The sequence below is a fragment of the Oncorhynchus clarkii genome, chromosome 8, assembly GCF_045791955.1.
Source record: "Oncorhynchus clarkii lewisi isolate Uvic-CL-2024 chromosome 8, UVic_Ocla_1.0, whole genome shotgun sequence".
Classification (NCBI taxonomy): domain Eukaryota; kingdom Metazoa; phylum Chordata; class Actinopteri; order Salmoniformes; family Salmonidae; genus Oncorhynchus; species Oncorhynchus clarkii.
In genome coordinates this window covers 28015446-28036176 of record NC_092154.1, presented here as the reverse complement: position 1 = coordinate 28036176, position 20731 = coordinate 28015446, and the positions used below count along the sequence as shown (strand labels likewise).

The 20731-nt window shown below is 41.4% G+C and overlaps 1 protein-coding gene across 4 annotated transcripts in view; it reads right to left on the bottom strand.

Moving 5' to 3' along the window:
* LOC139415225 (protein phosphatase 1, regulatory subunit 13Bb) overlaps nt 1-20731 on the bottom strand; it is an 87738-nt gene that overhangs the window by 43883 nt on the left and 23124 nt on the right. For all 4 annotated transcript variants that reach the window (XM_071163137.1, XM_071163139.1, XM_071163138.1 and 1 more), the window contains exons 3-5: nt 6753-6900; nt 4465-4584; nt 761-822 (exon numbers count right to left, since the gene is read on the bottom strand). In XM_071163137.1, the coding sequence (XP_071019238.1) occupies nt 761-822; nt 4465-4584; nt 6753-6900 (330 nt within the window). The remainder of the gene's footprint in view (nt 1-760; nt 823-4464; nt 4585-6752; nt 6901-20731) is intronic.

Below are 20731 nucleotides of genomic sequence, written 5' to 3'. Positions count from 1 at the left end.
AGTCATCTGAATAACTGGAGCACCAAAAATGTCATTGACACACTGATTTTGTGAATCACTGGCACAGTGAGGGCCTAACCTCGTCCCCAGGTTAATTGAGCATAACACATATAATCCTGGCATATCAATGAATCAAAGCTGGCCTCTGTGGGAGTGAACAGAGGTAGGGAATGAACTGAAGTATTTGTTATTAGCGAATCACATGACTGCGAGGCGTGGCTCTGAATCAGAGACATATGGTGTGCCACTGTGTTCGAAGGTCCTCAGGGAGTTTCGGAGGGAGATTGACTGATTAGGGATAAAGCCAATGGATATGGGTAGGGACATTTTCTATTGGACAAGGACTTTTCCACATTCTCCCTATTGGGTTAACAAAGGCAATTTTTGAGGTATTGAAATAATACACTGCAAGTATAAAAAATGTTTTATATTAAAAGAGCGGAGCAACCTCACTATGGCACAACCCCAAACATATTGAAATATGAGTGTGTATCATTTGGGTGCATAATGGAGCGGCAGGGTAGCCTAGTGGTTAGAGCATTGGACAAGTAACCGGAAGGTTGAAAGTTCAAACCCCCGAGCTGACACGGTACAAATATGTCGTTCTGCCCCTGAACAGGCAGTTAACCCACTGTTCCTAGGCCGTCATTGAAAATAAGAATTTGTTCTTAACTGACTTGCCTAGTTAAATAAAGGTAAAATAAATCAAAATTATGTGTGTGAGACTGTTTTGTGAGACTCAGATACAGTGTGTTCTTACCCCATTCTCATTGTGCTTTTCTCCACTTCTACGGTTGGCCTGCTCTTGAGATTGCTGGCTCCCTGCAGGGGGAAGGCACAAACACTGAGTACACTCTAGACCACGTGTCAAACTAATCATTCAATCTGGCCAAAAAAAACTCATTTAACCACCGGAGGGCCAGTGTCATCATTTATTTTTTGTTGTAAAAAAATAAAAATTCATGTAGATCTCAATAGACATGGAAATGAGTAAAAACAAACTGTAGAAATGATAATGGACCTACATTTCCAGTCTCTTCACTCTGTACAGCTGGCTAACAGTCATTGAAACGAAAGCTAGACAGTCAGGAAGCCTAAAATTCTAAAAGCGATGGATAGAGTACTATTTTACTTATTATTTTTACAGCGAGGAATTTATCAATATTAAGTGCGGACCTCAGTGAAGAACAAATGCAGCCCGCAGGGAAAATAAGTTTGACACCCCTGCACTAGACAGTATATCTGCAAACACACGGGTAGATGGATTTTGGGTGTGCGGTGAGGTCTCAATGTCGCTGTCATTGTATGTGTTTTTACAATTCTCCATTACTACTAACTGGTTTTGTCAGACAGGAACCCCTCAGGGACAACTCTTAATTTACGAGTAAATACTAATAAACAGAGAACCCTCTTCTGCTGAAATGGGTCTTATTAAGTATGCAGATGATAAATAATAAGTGTGAGTGAGTAAGTAAGAGCTGGTATGTGATGGACTGGGGCCACTTCTCTGTGTCTTTGTGTTCCCGCCCAGTGGAGGGTTGACTCTCTCCACTGAAGACACCATCATAATCCACCTCACTGAGCCCAGGCCGAGAAAGAGTGATGAGAGAAGACAAGTGAGTACGCAGGGGTAAAAGTAACAAAGAAATCCTGTGACTGAAACTTAAGTCGATCTCCGATCGATTGTCTGGGGCCAAGTTAATCTCCCTTTTCCCATGAGAAAGTCATGACCATCACACTTTTTAGGGAAAGAGGATCATCTTGTATTAAACTGCAAGTTTAGCCAATTCCAGTCCCCTTGATTAGGGGGGCCTGGGTCCACCCTGGGAGAATTTTTATTTCGAAGGACTGCGAAACAAATTTAAGGACATTATAACGCAAAATTAATTTTTTAAATGGTGACACCATCTAAAATATAATTTCCACCTCCAGATAACATATTGGTAAAACTTATGGTACAATTATTTTTACATATTAGACCATGCTTATAGCCTGGTCTACATCCCTCAAACTCAACTCTGGACCTCAAAATCAGTTCCACTGCGTTTTTTCATCATTCCCCTCTAACCAGGGACTGATTTAGACCTGGGACACTAGGTAGGTGAAATTAATTACCAGGTTGAACAGAAAACCAGCAGGGTCCGGACCTTATTGGGTAAGACTTGTATAACTATGGTCAATATTATCAGGATGTGCTATTAGAAACAAACAAAAAACAACAAATAAATATGAAAAGACCAAACTGCTTTCAAAATTGTTTTCCGAGTTTGTATTAAGATTTATTGTGCATTGACTGCTTGTCAGAATACGTTTCCCTCACTATGGCTCTCGCAACTTGAAAGAGCCTGGAGAGGAATATTTCTCTCACATTAGAACACACAACCAGTCGACTAGGTAAATAGGTAAACTATTCTACTATAGGGTTGTCTGTTTTATTAACATTATATGGCAAAAATAGTAGTTTTAGCACAGAAAGTTGCATCCGGAGTGATACTTTGCTTGAAGCTACAGTAGGCTACACACAGCTATTTGAGTCGAGCACCGCGGTGGTGTGCATTATAGACTATTTAATTCACTTCAGCTAAACATCGAAGTGTCAGCAACAATAATTAATGTCAGTTCAGTGCACACTGCATAACAGAGAAAATGTGATATTTGAGAACACATTTATTCGGGAATATATTGTGTAGAATAGACATGCTTCTGTATTAGGTCGTGTCATCTCCAAACCATTCACCACCACCCAACCTCTCCAGAATCAATGTGATTGAATTCCGTCAGAGTGAATGAGAACTTTAACCCCTAAGTACAGTAGAAAGTAAGGTGAAGAGGGAGGGATAGGGCATCGGAAAAAATAGACGATTGATGGGCTCAAATCAATTAATTCCCAGATTCCTTGCATCCTTCTCAGAAGTATTGGAAGAGAAGGTCCAAAGACCCTGCCCACGGACGTTCTTCTCCAATACGTTTTAAGAAGGGAGGAGAGAAGATGCAAAGAAACGATGAAAGGTTAATTAAGGGTAGAGGAGAAAGGTAACATGCTTGCATTGGTGTTCCAACGCAATTCCTATTAACACTCATGGCATTTCAATGCGTGGCAGTTGAAGCATACCGGCAATAAAACATGCTCAGGGACAGAAAGCCCCCTTTCCAGTGGCAAAATTACAGTGGGCCTATTATTTATCATTTATGACGAGCGTAGATGTAATACAGTTACAGTGCCTGCAGAAAGTGTTCATACCCCTTGACTTATTAAAAACGTTGTTCTATTACAGCCTGAATTCAAAATACAGAAATATCACATTTATAAAAAGTATTCACACCCGAGTGAATATTTTGTAGAAGCACCTTTGGCAATTACAGCTGTCAGTTTTTCTGGGTACATCTCGAAGAGCTTTGCACACCTGGATTGTGCAATATTCGCACATTATTTTATCCTGGAAACTTCCCAGTCCTTAACGGTTACAAGCATACCCCTAACATGATGCAGCCACAGCAATGCTTGAAAATCTGTAGAGTGTAGAGTGATACTTAGTAATGTGTTGTATTGAATTTGCACTAAACACTTGGCATTCAGGACAAAAGTGAATTGCTTTGCCACATTTTTTGCAGTGTTACTTTAGTGCCTTGTTGCAAACAGGATGCATATTTTGGAATATTTTTATTCTGTACAGGCTTCCTTCTTTTCACTGTCAATAAGGTTACTATTGTGGAATAAATACAATGTTGTTGATCCACCCTCCGTTTTCTCCTATCACAACTATTAAACTCTGTTTTAAAGTCACCATTGCTGAGCGGTTTCCTTCCTCTCTGTCAACTGAGTTCAGAAGGATGCCTGTATCTTTGTAGTGACTGGGTGTATTGATACACCATCCAAAGCGTAATTAATAACTTTACCATGCTCAAAAGGATATTCAATGTCTGCTTTTTTTTTTACCCATCTACCAATAGCTGCCCTTCTTTGCGAGGCATTGGAAAACCTCCCTGGTCTTTCTGGTTGAATCTGAGTTTGAAATTCACTGATGGAGGGACCTAACAGATAATTGTATGTGTGGGGTACAGAGAAGTGTCAGTCATTCAAACATCATGTTAAACACTACTATTGCACAGAGTCCATGCAACTTATGCGACTTGTTAAGCATATTTATACTCCACTAACTTAGTCTATTTAGGGCTTGAATACTTATTGACTCAAGGCATTTCAGCTTTTCATTTATTTATTTTTGTAAAAATGTCCACTGACATTGGGTATTGTGAGTAGGCTAGAGACACAATCTCAATTTAATCCATTTTAAATTCAGGCTGTAACACAAAATTTGGAAAAAGTCCAAGGGTGTGAATATCTTCTGAAAGCACTGTGTGCGCGCTTGCCTTTGTTTGCTTGTGTGTGTGTGTGTGTGTGTGTGTGTGTGTGTGTGTGTGTGTGTCAGTTACAGAGAGCAAAGGGGTTACTATTGCACCCACCTTGATCACTGCTTTCGGTGGGTGAATCCTCGTGCCGGAGAAAGAACTTGACCTCTTGTTTTCGGGGTCCCCACTTCTGCAGGTGCTCGAACATCATGTGCTCAAAGGGGATTGCTCGTTCTAGGGGTATGGGGGGACAGAGAGAATTGTTTACTTCAGCCATCATTGATTTATTTAATGCCTATATGTTTGCTTGTATGCAATGTATGTGGTAGCATTTCCCATGGCAATAAAGCCTTCTGAATTTGAGAGAGAATTGAAAAACAGGAAAAGGCAGAATCAGGTGGCTCGTAGCGGTCTGAATGACTAGTCTATAATCTGCTTATCCAGCGTCTCAGAGTAGGAGTGCTGATATCGAATCAGGTCCCCCCCCTGTCCATGTAATATTTATTGTGATCTAAAAGGCAAAAAAGTTACCCAAAATCAGCATTCTTACTCTGAGATGCTTGACACATACAGTCCCTGGGCTAGTGAGGGACAGCGAGAAGGAAAGGAACAAAGAGAGAGATTCAGAGAGAGAGAGGCAGGGGGGCGGGGGGGGATCTTAGCCCACCCCATAACATTCTTTACCACGGCAGTGATGGCACTATAACCAGTAGAAAGCAGAGTTCTCCTGGTTAAGCAGAGTGACTGGACCAAAGCAGGATCTTTTAAAACACTTAAGTGAGCTCCTCCGCTTGAGGCAGACTCATGCCGACTGCTGGCCCAATTCGTTCCCATTACAGCTGAGCCAGACGCCTCACACAGGCAGAAAGGAAGAAGGGCAGCGTGGCCGCTCCCCCCTCCCCTCCAAAAACTTGAGCTCTGATGAAGACTAGATAGTTCCGGCTGTGCTTTTCATCAGTCTATGGTTGTGTACCAAATGGCAAAAGCAGTGTAGTATATAGGGGACAGGGTGCCATTTGGGATGCAGACTTTCTCTTCAGACATTAAATGCAGACAGCGGACACACCCCGCTGTCAGTGTGCACGCACACACACCATGATTGCTTCCCTCACCAGAGTTCTAGCTGACACACCCGTGTCATCAGTGTTTTGCTGAGAGGGACCACTCCTCGAGATAAACATGACATCCAGCCAGCGTGTTTATTAGCCCTGTTACGTAATCCCATTTGGCTAGCTCCTGACAATACAACTCCTCTGTGTGTGTAAAATGTTCTCCTTTGTGGAGAAATCTGTGGCAAATCAGTATTTGTGTATGTGATTACCCAGTACAGTGGAGGCTACGGACAGTTTTATGGCACACACATAGAAAAATATGTTTTCAAAACCATGTGGAATTTGATTATTTTTCAAACATAAATTTTTAGATAATTTTCAAAAATAAACGTTATTTTCACATATCTAATAATATTATGTATGCTTTATATTACTGTGTGGATGCCCATTTGTGGTGTCTACTTATTTAGTGAGGTCGCTATAGGCTAAGTGCACAGTACCTTCAAGCTTTGCATGAATGGGCTTGGAATAAACTATAATTTATTTTGTTTCCATAATTCAGGCATTTTGCCTAACAACAAGTAAAATAAACTGGTCATTACTCCTGCAATTGGCATAGGCCACATACAACTGACAATTCCCTCAAAAATGTAGTTATCCCTTATAGTGCACATCTGACTACTCAAAGATCCACTTGTCTCCAGCAGTAGTTTCACAGTTGTTTCTCACACGAGAACTAGTTATTACTGTAGTTTGACTGGTATGTACGGCTCAGAAAAGCTCTCCGACGCAGAAGACCACACTTTCGCTGTTACTATGTGTAGATACAAAAGTGTTTCCTTTCACAAAGCTTATTTCCAATTGGAGCTGACTGTGTGCTACATGCTTATTCATGCTCAAGTCTGAATGCAGCCTAAGCAGAGAAAGCATGTATCCCAAACAACACCCTATTCCCTATTTAGTCCACTAACAGAGCTCTTTGGACCTTAGTAAAAGCAGTGCAGGGAAGAGAACCATTTGGGATGCACACAGAGCATTGTTAGGGTCTCAAAGCAAACAACTCCTTCACAATTTGTGTGGTAATGAGAGTTGTCAACATGTAGTTCAGGTAAAGTGGTTGATCAAAAAGTCTCCATTTCAACACTGACCTAGTCTAGTTGGCAGTGCACTTCAAGTCCTGAAGAGCCAACATATGAGCAGGCTGTTACTCCAGCCAGTACCTGACTAAATAGCAAGAATGAAAATGAGCAGTGGAACTGGACTCTAGGTCAAGATTGAAGTATACCTGCACTAGAGGCTAGGGTAAGAAGGCGCTTGAGGAGGAGATTCGAGACGCCGTCACTCTCTTACCGTTGCCTCGCCACACTTCGGCAAGGTGGCAGCCGCTCTCGCCAGGCTCCTTGCAGAACTCGACCACGTCGCGGCACGATGTCTCAGGGGTGATGGGCACCTCGGTCAGTGCCTGTTCCCCATCACTTAGGTACACTGTCAGGATCATCTGAGCGGGAGAGAGGGAGGGAGGCAGTTATATCCCCTGCTATTGGTTACGTTGAGTAAGCAGTAGTACATTTAAGTCACGGGACAGGTTTTGCTCCCCCAACACCTAAAACAGATCTAGATCTAGGGTCAAAATTTAGCATAAATATTTAGGCTAAACGTTAGCTACCCTTTGCCAATCCAAACTACACGTGCTTCATTTGCTCAATGGTTTCAGTGCCTTCAGTTTGCTAGCAATGATAAATAGCTACCAAAAGCGATTGACGTGGATTTTCAATTATGTTTTGAGCCATCTATCAATAATAAGCTCTCTCGCTCTCTGCTTTGAGCATTGGACAATCAAGCCACGACCAACCCTGTGTTCTGGCTGTAGCTTGACTTGCGTGTATCCTCAGCACACACTGCTGTGGAATGTGTGTGAAAAGGTTTGGTGGAGCTCTTTATGGTAAACGTCACAGAGGTTTGTGGAATACCACAGACTGACATCAGTTCCTCATAGGTGCATTGACATCTGATAACACTACCCCTACTGAATCAGCAGCCTACATGGGTTAACTCAATGGTCTGGTGATGATCATTATAACTTTCATTCATAGAGAAACAGAAAAACAGCTGCCAGAAAGCATTTTTCTATGGATCTGAAAATGTTCAGGGCCCCAAACATATTTTCTTCACTATTCCTCCCTCCCTTCTTTCCTTCTTAATGTAGCACTCACAGGTTTTAATGTGCCATCAAGTGTTACCCATCAAAGACTGTCAGTGTTTGCCACAAGAGTCCCCCCAGAACTCAATACACACACTTGATTCAGTCCAACGCTCAAAGCAGAGATGGAGAAAGCTAATTACTGATAGAACCAAGGTTGAGAATATAATTAATAACACATGTTCAAGATACCTCCACTTCTAGCCTAACAGCATAGCCTGCATCAGTCACAATGGGCAGTCCTTCACACTTCCCACGGCTGATCTTGCCTCAGCAACAATGAACCAAAATCTCTATTACATTAGAATGAGTGGCATTCCCTTCTGATTGCAGCTAACACTGTAGCACACATTACATCCAATCCCACACTGACCCCTAACCCCACTGCAGTTTTGGGCAGTCAGACAAGATTTTATAAATTAAAGAAATATGGGTGAAAATTCCACATGGCCAATCTGGGGGAAACGTGGAGCCATTACCCTATTGATTATATCCATTCAATCCTTTCATATCTCAAAAGTCCATAGGGGGTCTTGCTATGGGTCGATTTGGGACAGAGCAATAGATTCCACCAAGAGAGCAGCAGGGGGTAAGAGAGAAATCATTGGCCTTCTTTTCCACAGAAGGGGGGTAGACAAACCGAAACATGATGCAAATGTAGAGCGCCAATCACACCAACCAAGACCAGTTTCCACAACTAGTGCCAACAGGCAATCCCATACCAATGAATTTATCTTTGTCCTCTGCTTTCTTATTTTCAAAATGAAACAAGGATAACCTCATTTTCTGAGTAAATGCATTATTCAGGGGAGCGGGCGCCAGGAAAGTGGTAGGCAGTGTTCGCCCTCTTCTGATGAGATTAAATCGGGAAAACAGGGATGAACAAAGATTACCACTGCCAACACTGGACATAAGAAAATTCAGAGCGCAGAGCTTCTAAGCCCCTTGTCTCCCAGCAGAATCCCTCCATTAAGATCCACCTCAACATCAATATATCAGATGAAATCATAATCACAATACCAAGCAATTATTTTAAGTGCACCAAAACAAAGCCTATTGGACCATGACGGATAATGCAAGAAACAAATGATCTTGCCAAAAACCTACCAGGGGAAAAAAACTGGTCAAATTATCTGTTGGTATTGAATGCTCTTCCTAAAATGAATAGGATCTGACTTATTATAGTATACTGCAACCAGTAGCCTACATTTCAGATATAAGTATGTGCATATGGTAATAAACAAGCTCTATGGCAAATGGTGGCAATGGCCAGCAGCACACTCAGGCTCAGCAGTCAACACAATCAAGAATTACTGACTATCCACTCAATCACATCATTCCAAGATAGGGGAGGCTCGTCCCCAAAGCAGCATGCTCACACACAAATATTATTTTGACAAAAAAAAGTTTAAAAAAATAATAATAATTGTCCTGTCTGGCTCAGTTGGTAGAGCATGGTGCTTGCATCGCCACAGTTGTGGGTTCGATTCCCGAGGACACCCACACGTAAAATGTATGCACGCACGACTAAGTCGCTTTGGAAAAATGTGTCCGCTAAATGGCATATTATTATTATATTCCAAAATTCACAAAGGTCAGCATTTCTGTCATGCCATGGGATTTTTATGCAAATGTAAGACCGTCTTCCAAAAAAATGCCAAACCGCTGACACTTCTGCCAAAACACAGGAACCACGGAAGTGCTAGTTAGACCAATCAATGGCCTCTGCCCCAGCATTGACATGGGTCACCAATAGCGTTGCTGCAAAACAAAGGTAAGATGGATGACAAAAAGACTTCTCACTGGGCAAAATAGAGAAAACAACAAGCATATCGACAAGGACCTGGCACGGGCAGGCAAAACTGAAAACAGCAAAGGCTGTTGTAAAGATTTAGCCGAGACAATTTCACCTCGTAAACGACCAACACTGGCGTGAGACAATGAGAGTAAACCACCCTTGAATTGAAACTTGATCAAGACAGATCTCACCTCAAGAGGAATACTAACCACCCTCCCATAGTTGCCGTTTCTGCCCGTGGCACTTCCCCCTTTAACTGCTGTCCTTCTCCTCCGGCCTTCCTTCTTCCCCGGCCGGTGGCGCTCCTTCACCCAGGTACGGTCCTTCGAGAGGCTGACCAGGCCGCGGAGCACTATGGTCACAAACTTCTTCATTATGCACCCCCCCGCCGCGTCTTATTGCCCTGCCACTGTAGACTCCAAAATACACTCAAGTAAACGGTATGAATAATAAACGCTAAGCAAGCGTCAAGGTACGCAGTAGCGAAGGGAGCCCTGCAGAGGAGTCTTAGGAGGAGTGAGCCTTGCTTGTTGTGTGAGCACCAAGGGATGGAAAAGAAAGGGAAGCAAAAGAGGGAGAAAGAGACAGACAGAAAGAGAGAGAGAGCGAGAGAGGGAGGGGTGCATCCGCAAGCCCCCCTCCTGAGCAAGGCTCCCTGGGGCACACTGGTGAGTCGAGCACCGATGACACACTGCCAATGTGTGGGCGGGGCCTTGCTGTGACTGACAGATAGAGGATCCAACCCTGGCATCGCTTCAAGTCGGTGACGGCTGAAGTAAGTCCCTCTCTGGGATTGTTTCAACCACTGCTTCCAGCAAGCAATCCCCCGTCTCTGGAGAGCATAGACGTATCGCGATTTGCGAATGAATGGGCAGTGGAAGTGGAGAGAGAGGGAGAAAGAGCGAGAGAGCGAAGAGGAGAGAGAGGGAGGAGGGAGGGAGGGAGATGCATGCCATGCCTGCTCCCTGGTTGAAGGATTCACATGGTCATCAATTCTGACCACTCTAATCACATTCATATCCCTAGCGAGGAGTATGGACGCCTCAAAACAACATGAGAAAAACAGAGCAAAGAAAGATTTAGAAAGCCATTTATTACTGCAATGGATTTAACCAGTTAAGGTACTGTATTTTTCAACAGTTACAGCACAATCTAGGACAATGGTCACTTTAGTGTGCATGTGTAAATAGTAATCTATTTTTCAGAACTTGGAGCCTGGAGTATGTCAGCTCCAGGGTTGGAAACATTGTAAATAGGCCTAAGTCAATTCTGTGAGCGAGTTGGATATCTGATTAATGAACCTGAAATAAATCCTTATCGAGGATAGATTCCGTGAAATTGTATGGGGAATACATTCAATAGGCTATATAACAGACGTGCTTTTCAAATTGTGGCCTTGGGTCCATCTCAATTGACTTAAGCAAAAACTCGCAACATTCCCACAATAGCCATTATCACTTGTATAGGGTGACCGTCATCATTATTTAGGAAAAACCCTTTCCACCACTAGGCTTATATGGTCAAGCTCCCAAACATTGTATTTTTAGATTAAACACTACCACAATATTTCAAGTGATATATAGCCCTTGAAATATCCAAGCGCAACCTTAAATAATAAATCACCAAGGAAGTTAGTTCTAGCTCCCAAATAAGCTCCCACTTTAATGAAAATACTTTCAAAAAAAGGGTCATTTTCTTTTCGTCTGCCAACCAGCCAGGTTCTACATATGATGAATTGCCCCATAAAAAAGACACCTACTACTTACTGTATCACCATGCAATGTTAAACGTTAGTTGCATCATTCCTCATCCGTTTAGTGCTTATACAGTAAACCGCAATATTTAGTTGATAGAGATCGAGATATATATATATTTCTGGATTCAAGGTTAATTGGCATAAACCTGATGCTATGCCAGTCTCTACAATAAAATCCATCAGCCATGGTTGCCCCTTTTAATTTCAAGTAGAAACATAAGGTATAAATTATCTGGGCATTCTATTGTTAGATAAGATAATATCAATATTCCAGTCCACCAAAAAACAGAAGTTGTTAAATCTTAGTTTACGGGGAAATATGCATACAATTAAAATGGTGCTTGTTCCTAAGTTTAACTACAGTTGAAGTCGGAAGTTTACATACACTTAGGCTGGAGTCATTAAAACTTGTTTTTCAACCACTCCACACATTTCTTGCTAACCTCTTGAAGCTAGGGGGCACTATTTTTATTTTTGGAAAAATAACATTCCCAAAGTAAACTGCCTATTTCTCAGGACCAGATGCTAGAATATGCATATAATTGACAGCTTAGGATATAAAACACTAAAGTTTCCAAAACTGTACAAATATTGTCTGTGAGTATAACATAACTGATATTGCAGGCAAAACCCTGAGAAAAATCCAATCAGGAAGTGACTCTTATTTTGAAACCCCTGTCTTTCTATGCATCTCTATTGTCCATTGAAAGGGATATCAGCCTAATTCCTTTTTCTGTGGCTTCCCTAAGGTGTTTACAGCCTTTAGACGTAGTTTCAGGCCTTTATTTTGAAGAATGAGCATAAACGTCCACATTGCGTAAGTGGTCTGTTGTTGGCTCTCAGTGTGATTTTTGCGCAAAACAGAGAGGTAGCCATTTTTCCTCCCGGTCCTAGTGAAAAGCCAACTGTCCCGGTTGATATATTATCGAATAGATATTTGAAAAACACCTTGAGGATTGATAATAAAAAACGTTTGCCTTGTTTGTGTCAATATTATGGATATAATTATGAATTTTTGTCTGTGTTGTCGTGACCGCTATTTCCGGTGGATTCCTAGGCATAACATATCAAACTAACGGAGGTATTTGGATATAAAAAAACATCTTTATGGAACAAAAGGAACATTTACTGTCTAACTGGGAGTCTCGTGAGTGAAAACATCCAAAGCTCATCAAAGGTAAACAATTCATTTTATTGCTTTTCTGATTTTTGTGATCAAGTTACCTGCCGCTAGGTGTACATAATGTTTTGCTAGTACAGTGCCTTGCGAAAGTATTCGGCCCCCTTGAACTTTGCGACCTTTTGCCACATTTCAGGCTTCAAACAAAGATATAAAACTGTATTTTTTTGAGAAGAATCAACAACAAGTGGGACACAATCATGAAGTGGAACGACATTTATTGGATATTTCAAACTTTTTTAACAAATCAAAAACTGAAAAATTGGGCGTGCAAAATTATTCAGCCCCCTTAAGTTAATACTTTGTAGCGCCACCTTTTGCTGCGATTACAGCTGTAAGTCGCTTGGGGTATGTCTCTATCAGTTTTGCACACCGAGAGACTGACATTTTTTCCCATTCCTCCTTGCCAAACAGCTCGAGCTCAGTGAGGTTGGATGGAGAGCATTTGTGAACAGCAGTTTTCAGTTCTTTCCACAGATTCTCGATTGGATTCAGGTCTGGACTTTGACTTGGCCATTCTAACACCTGGATATGTTTATTTTTGAACCATTCCATTGTAGATTTTGCTTTATGTTTTGGATCATTGTCTTGTTGGAAGACAAATCTCCGTCCCAGTCTCAGGTCTTTTGCAGACTCCATCAGGTTTTCTTCCAGAATGGTCCTGTATTTGGCTCCATCCATCTCCCCATCAAGTTTAACCATCTTCTCTGTCCCTGCTGAAGAAAAGCAGGCCCAAACCATGATGCTGCCACCACCATGTTTGACAGTGGGGATGGTGTGTTCAGCTGTGTTGCTTTTACGCCAAACATAACGTTTTGCATTGTTGCCTAAAAGTTCAATTTTGGTTTCATCTGACCAGAGCACCTTCTTCCACATGTTTGGTGTGTCTCCCAGGTGGCTTGTGGCAAACTTTAAACAACACTTTTTATGGATATCTTTAAGAAATGGCTTTCTTCTTGCCACTCTTCCATAAAGGCCAGATTTGTGCAATATACGACTGATTGTTGTCCTATGGACAGAGTCTCCCACCTCAGCTGTAGATCTCTGCAGTTCATCCAGAGTGATCATGGGCCTCTTGGCTGCATCTCTGATCAGTCTTCTCCTTGTATGAGCTGAAAGTTTAGAGGGACGGCCAGGTCTTGGTAGATTTGCAGTGGTCTGATACTCCTTCCATTTCAATATGATTGCTTGCACAGTGCTCCTTGGGATGTTTAAAGCTTGGGAAATCTTTTTGTATCCAAATCCGGCTTTAAACTTCTTCACAACAGTATCTCGGACCTGCCTGGTGTGTTCCTTGTTCTTCATGATGCTCTCTGCGCTTTTAACGGACCTCTGAGACTATCACAGTGCAGGTGCATTTATACGGAGACTTGATTACACACAGGTGGATTGTATTTATCATCATTAGTCATTTAGGTCAACATTGGATCATTCAGAGATCCTCACTGAACTTCTGGAGAGAGTTTGCTGCACTGAAAGTAAAGGGGCTGAATAATTTTGCACGCCCAATTTTTCAGTTTTTGATTTGTTAAAAAGGTTTGAAATATCCAATAAATGTTGTTCCACTTCATGATTGTGTCCCACTTGTTGATTCTTCACAAAAAAATACAGTTTTATATCTTTATGTTTGAAGCCTGAAATGTGGCAAAAGGTCGCAAAGTTCAAGGGGGCCGAATACTTTCGCAAGGCACTGTATATCGATAAACTTACCCAAACGCTTGTATTGTTTTCGCTGCAAAGCATAATTTCAAAATCTGAGACGACAGGGTGATTAACAAAAGGCTAAGCTGTGTTTCGCTATATTTCACTTGTGATTTTATGAAGATGAATATTTTCTAGTAAGATTATTTGACCGTTGCGCTATGCTTTTTAGCGTAGTTGATGACAATTATCCGGGATGGGTGGTTCCAAGAGGTTAACAATAGTTTTGCCAAGTCGGTTAGGACCTCGACTTTGTGCATGACACAAGTAATTTCTCCAACAATTGTTTACAGACAGATTATTTCACTTATAATTCACTGTATCACAATTCAAGTGGGTCAGAAGTTTATATACACTAAGTTGACTGTGCCTTTAAACAGCTTGGAACATTCCAGAAAATTGTCATGGCTTTAGAAGCTTCTGATAGGCTAATTGACATAATTTGAGTCAAATGGAGGTGACTCTTGCTTGACATCACAGGAAAATCAAAAGAAATCAGCCAAGACCTCGAAAAGAATTGTAGACCTCTGGTTCATCCTTGGGAGCAATTTCCAAACGCCTGAAGGTACCACATTCATCTGTACAAACAATAGTACGCAAGTATAAACACCATGGGACCACGCAGCCGTCATACCGCTCAGGAAGGAGACGTGTTCTGTCTCCTAGAGATGAACGTACTTTTCTTTGAAAAGTGCAAATCAATCCCAGAACAGCAAAGGACCTTGTGAAGATGCTGGAGGAAACAGGTACAAAAGTATCTATATCCACAGTAAAACGAATCCTATATCGACATAACCTGAAAGGCCGCTCAGCAAGGAAGAAGCCACTGATCCAAAACCGGCATAAAAAACATTACGGTTTGCAACTGCACATGGGGACAAAGATCATACTTTTTGGAGAAATGTCCTCTGGTCTGATGAAACAAAAGTAGAACTCTTTGGCCATAATGACCATTGTTATCTTTGGAGGAAAAAGGGGGAGGCTTGCAAGCCAAAGAACACCATTCCAACCGTGAAGCACGGGGGTGGCAGCGTCATGTTGTGGGGGTGCTTTGCTGCAGGATGGACTGGTGCACTTCATAAAATAGATGGCATCATGAAACAGGAAGATTATGTGGATATATTAGAGCAACATCTCAAAGACAGTCAGGAAGTTAAAGCTTGGTCGCAAATGGGTTCCAAATGGACAATGACCCCAAGCATACTTCCAAAGTTGTGGCAAAATGGCTTATGGACAACAAAGTCAAGTTATTGGAGTGGCCATCACAAAGCCCTGACCTCAATCCCATAGAAAATATTTGGGCAAAATTGGAAAAGCATGTGAGAGCAAGGCCTACAAACCTGACTGAGTTACACCAGCTCTGTCAGGAGGAATGGGCAAAAATTCACCCAACTTATTGTGGGAAGCTTGTGGAAGGCTCCCAGAAACGTTTGACTCAAGTTAATCAATTTAAAACCAATGCTACCAAATACTAATTGAGTGTATGTAAACTTCTGACCCACTGGGAATGTGATGAAATAAATAAAAGCTGAAATAAATCACTCTTATTATTCTGACATTTCACATTCTTAAAATAAAGTGGTGATCCTAACTGACCTAAGACAGGGAATCTTTACAAGGATTAAATGTCAGGAATAGTGAAAAACGTATGTAAAGGTGTATGTAAACTTCAGACTTCAACTGTATATTTCAATGATACTATTGACATGCATTCCATACATTTTTAAGCAGTATAATAGTATTATTAAATACTTTATATGGGATTGGAAAAGACCATGCATCAGTATGCAGAAAATACATGCCCCTAAAGAAAGAGGGTTAGGAATCCCAGATGTAGAACTGACTTTCGAGCTATCCAAAATGGCAAAGCACTGGAGGAGAGGTAGAAGAGAGATGGGTTACGTTGGAAACTAGGTTTGACTGCTCCCTTTGAACCTTCATGTTTTATCCCCCCCCGTATAAACTGTGTGATAATGACATAAGGAGATATATGCAACTGAAAAGCTGTGTCAACACTAGGTCTTGCTATTATGTTAAAAGGCAACAATGTTTTGGAAGATTCCTTTTCACTAACATGCTCTGTACAAGCAGATACATGTTTGTATATTACAGATTTCAAATATTGGGCAAAATGTCAGAAAAGGGAAAAAGGTATACAATTTAAAGTGTTTCAAATATTTTACTTCAATGTCCTTAGGATGGGTCACAAGATGTGTGTTAGCGATGTGAATGGGCAAAAGGATCCCTCCCTCCATGCACTGTGGTAATGCCCAATTGTGCGCCCCTATGGGACAAAGCCTAAAGTGCATGGGGTATGGCCTTGGATTCCATATACCTATGTCACAAAGACTGACTGTTGAGTGAAAAGTTAGTAATAAGAGGGATTAACCAGACATAACTTAAAATTAGTTTCAGGTACTGGGTTAGTGTTAAATATGTATGAAGTTTTCATTCAAAATGGCCACAATTAAGTCGCAAGGATGAGAGAATAAAACACTATGTAGATGATATGCGGCATCAGACCAGTCTGTCCTCTGTGGCTGCTGCTTCAATTCCACTGGTTCGTCCCGGATTTCACAAACATTTTGTGGTGTGGCCACTTGTCTACTGAGGATTTTTTCAAAATCATATAAAAATTTACATTTGCATTGTGCATAATTAAATGTATTACTCATTTAAGAGCACACAAATAACATCAAGATTAAGTTTGCCCCACAATACAGGTCAACAGTTACGGTGTTTTTATTCGAGTTTCATTAGGAATCACCCACCTATCACACGGAAGTAAAAAAAAAATGTTAACTGCAACAACTGTTCTGCTCATTTAGGATAGGACCTATACTTCACTGTAAAAAGTAGACTCTGAGAGAAATCATTATTGACAGCGCCTTCGGAAATTATTCAGGCCCCTTGACTACTTTCCCACATTTTGTTACAGCCTTATTCTAAAATTGATCAAATTGTTCTTCTAATAAATCAATCACACACAATACCCCATAATGACAAAGCAAAAACTTTATTATTATTTGATTTTTTTAATTCTTGCTTATTTATTAAAAAAATAAACTGAAATATCACTTTTACATAAGTATTCAGATCCTTTACTCAGTACTTTGTTGAAGCACCTTTGGCAGCGAGTACAGCATCAAGTCTTCTTGGGTACGACACTACAAGCTTGGCACACCTGTATTTGGGGAGTTTCTACCATTCTTCTCTGCACATCCACTCAAGCTCTGTCAGGTTGGATAGGGAGCGTTGCTGCACAGCTATTTTCAGGTCTCTCCAGAAATGTTCTAGTCTGGGCTCTGGCTGGGCCACTCAAGGACATTCAGAGACTTGTCCTGAAGCCACTCCTGCGTTGTCTTGGCTGTGTGCTTAGGGTCGTTCGCCCCCAATCTGAGGTCCTGAGCACTCTGGAGCAAGTATCCATCAAGGATCTCTCTGTACTTTAACATTCATCTTTAAGTTGATACTGACTAGTAGGGTGGCAGGTAGCCTAGTGATTAGAGCGTTGGGCCAGTAACCAAAAGGTTGCTAGATTGAATCCCCGAGCTGACAAGGTAAAACATCTGTCGTCTGTCCCTAAGCAAGGCAATTAACCAACTGCTCCTGGGCACCAAAGACGTGGATGTCGATTAAGGCAGTCCCCAGCACCTCTTGGATTCAGAGGGGTTGGGTTAAATGAGGAAGACACATTTCAGTTGACTGCATTCAGTTGTACAAATGACTAGGCATCCCACTTTGCCAGTCCCTGCCACCGAAAACATCCCCACAGCATGGGCTTCACCGTAAAGAGAGCCAGGTTTCCTCCAGACTTGACGCTTGGCATTCAGGCCAACGAGTTCCATCTTGGTTTTATCAGACCAGAGAATCTCGTTTCTCATGGCCAGAGTCTTTAGGTGCCTTTTGGCTAAATCCAAGCGGGCTGAGTGGATTACGTCTGGTCACTCTACCATAAAGGCCTGATTGGTGGAGTGCTGCAGAGATGACTGTCCTTCTGGACACAGTTCTCCCATCTCCACAGAGGAACTCTAGAGCTCTGTCAGTAACAAATCGGATTCTTGGTCAACTCCCTGACCAAGGCCCTTCTCCCAGATTGCCCAGCTCTAGGAAGAGTCTTGGTGGTTCCAAACTTATTCCATTGAAGAATGATGGAGGCCACTGTGTTCTTGGGGACCTTCAATGCTGCAGACATTTTTTGGTAATCTTCCCCAAATCTGTGCCTCGACATAATCCTGTCGTCTCGGAGCTCTACGGACAATTCCTTCTACCTCATTGGCTTGGTTTTTGCTCTGACATGCACTGTCAACTGTGGGACCTTTATATAGACAGGTGTGTGCCTTTCCAAATCAGGTGCAATCAATTGAATTTACCGCAGGTGGACTCCAACCAATCAAGTTGTAGAAACATCAAGGATGATCAATGGAAACAGGATGCACCCGAGCTCAATTTCAAATCTCATAGAAAAGGGTTTGAATACTTGTGTAAAAAATGCTCTTATATTTAATAGTTTTTAAAAAGCCTGTTTTCGTTTTGCCATTATGGGGTATTGTGTGTAGATTGTTGAGTTAAAAAAAAATGTTTTAATTAGAAGGCTGTAACAAAATGTGGAAAAAGTCAAGGGGTCTGAATACTTTCCGAAGGCACTGTACGTTAACAGCAGCCAAATCTACCAAGACAGGTCATTATTGGCTCCAACCGATTTGTCCACTGCCACATTTGATAGAGCCAACAAAGGCAGCCTTGGAAAATTTGGTTACCATTAGATCAAATTGTATTTATCACATACATTTTACAGCAGGTATAAAAGGTACAGCTAATTGCTTATGTGCTTTTAAACTAATATATACACACACACAAAAAATATATATTTTTTTTATTTTATTTTACTAGGCAAGTCAATTAATAACAAATTCTTATTTACCTGAGATGAAAAATACAGATGTAGGACAAAACACACGAGACCTAAGACAACAACACTACCACAATGCAGTACATCAGTCAATAACAAAGAGTCAAGTCAAAAATAACAAGTAATAGAAGTAGGGATGCACAATATATCAGTGAACATATCGGAATCGGCCAAAATTTGCTACAAATACCAAAATCGGTTTTGGCCCGATGTCTAGTTTAACGCAGATGTTAAAAACCGATGTCAAAGATACCGTGCATACCTATAGAACGTAGGAACATGACGTAATGACGCCACGTAAAATTGAGCAACACAGCATTCCTAACCTAGCCCACAATGTCTGCTGTGTGGAACAAAGCAGTCAACAAGTCGAGCAGTCATTTGAAAGAGTAACAACATTTCAGCTCATTATCGAAATGCATTAAAGCCAAGATAATGGAATTCACTGCCCTTGACAATCAACGGTTCTCTGTCGTGGGTGATGATGGCTTACCTCGACTGGTCGAGCACCGGTACCACACTAACCAAGTGCACTATTTTTCAGATGTTGCCCTACCGGAGTTACACAGTAGTAGCGTCACTGCTATTAGCTTCACGACATACATACCATTGAACGCCGTTTGGGTCTTTGCGTGTCAAAAAAGATACAGTAGCACTGTCAAAGCTGCACAATAAAGTCCGCAAACAAATAAACACCGGCCACGAATGATGTGTTTACAATACCGCGTTGGTAATAAAGCATACATTTGTTCAACCGCAACTTCCGGGGTAGCTAGCAAAAGCTTGGTACCTAGCTAGCACCAATACAACCAGCTTGAAAACAATGACCAGTAGAAAATTAAGTCATTTTCATTATTCTTAGCAATGATTTAGGAATCCTTGTGAGTAAGTATTAACTAGGTAGCCACTTGTTATTCGCCTATTGACAAATTCATGACAAATAGCTAGCCAGCTACTTAACCCTGTTGCCTAAAGCTAAAGTAATAAGCAGCCAGCTAGCTTCATCTGGCTAGTGAGGCTCGACCGGACCAGGTTGTGTTGTGAAGCAATAGCTTCACATAGATTGGTCCGACCACCATTAATCAAATATTAACTGTATTATAAATTAGGGTTATTTAGGTGACACCTATATTGCAAGCTAGCTAACTATAGCTTCTGAAACAGATGTCATTTTGCTATGTTTTTGGGGAAGAACATTGGTTGCATCCATGAGGTAGCTAAATTAAATTATGTGACGTGCAGTCATGTTCTGATCGGTCAACAAGATTATTTGACACATCAAATAGCGTTATTTAAAAACACCAAAGACCCAAATGGCGTACCATAGAAATCCTGGTTGAGAATGAAACGACTGAACAAATGAACAACAAAACAGCATAGCAAGTAAGTGAAGAAGTAGGTTTTGATTATGTTTTACCGGTAATGGGGACAGACATAAATGCCAACAAAATTACTTTTTGGTCAATGGTGTGTTTGTGTCTGTAACCTTTATTTAACTAGGCAAGTCAGTTAAGAACAAATTCTTATTTACAATGACAGCCCGGACGATGCTGAGCCAATTGTGCTTCGCCCTATGGGACTCCCAATCACGGCCAGATGTGATACAGCCTGGATTCGAACCAGGGACTGTACTGATGCCTCTTGCACTGAGATGCAGTGCCTTAACACAGAGGCAGCGGTCTAACTATTTAACTGGACTAGAATGCTTAAAAGGCCACTAAAATGTTAAATAAATATCGGTACAGTTTTTTGGGCAACGAAAATATCGGAATAGGACAAAAA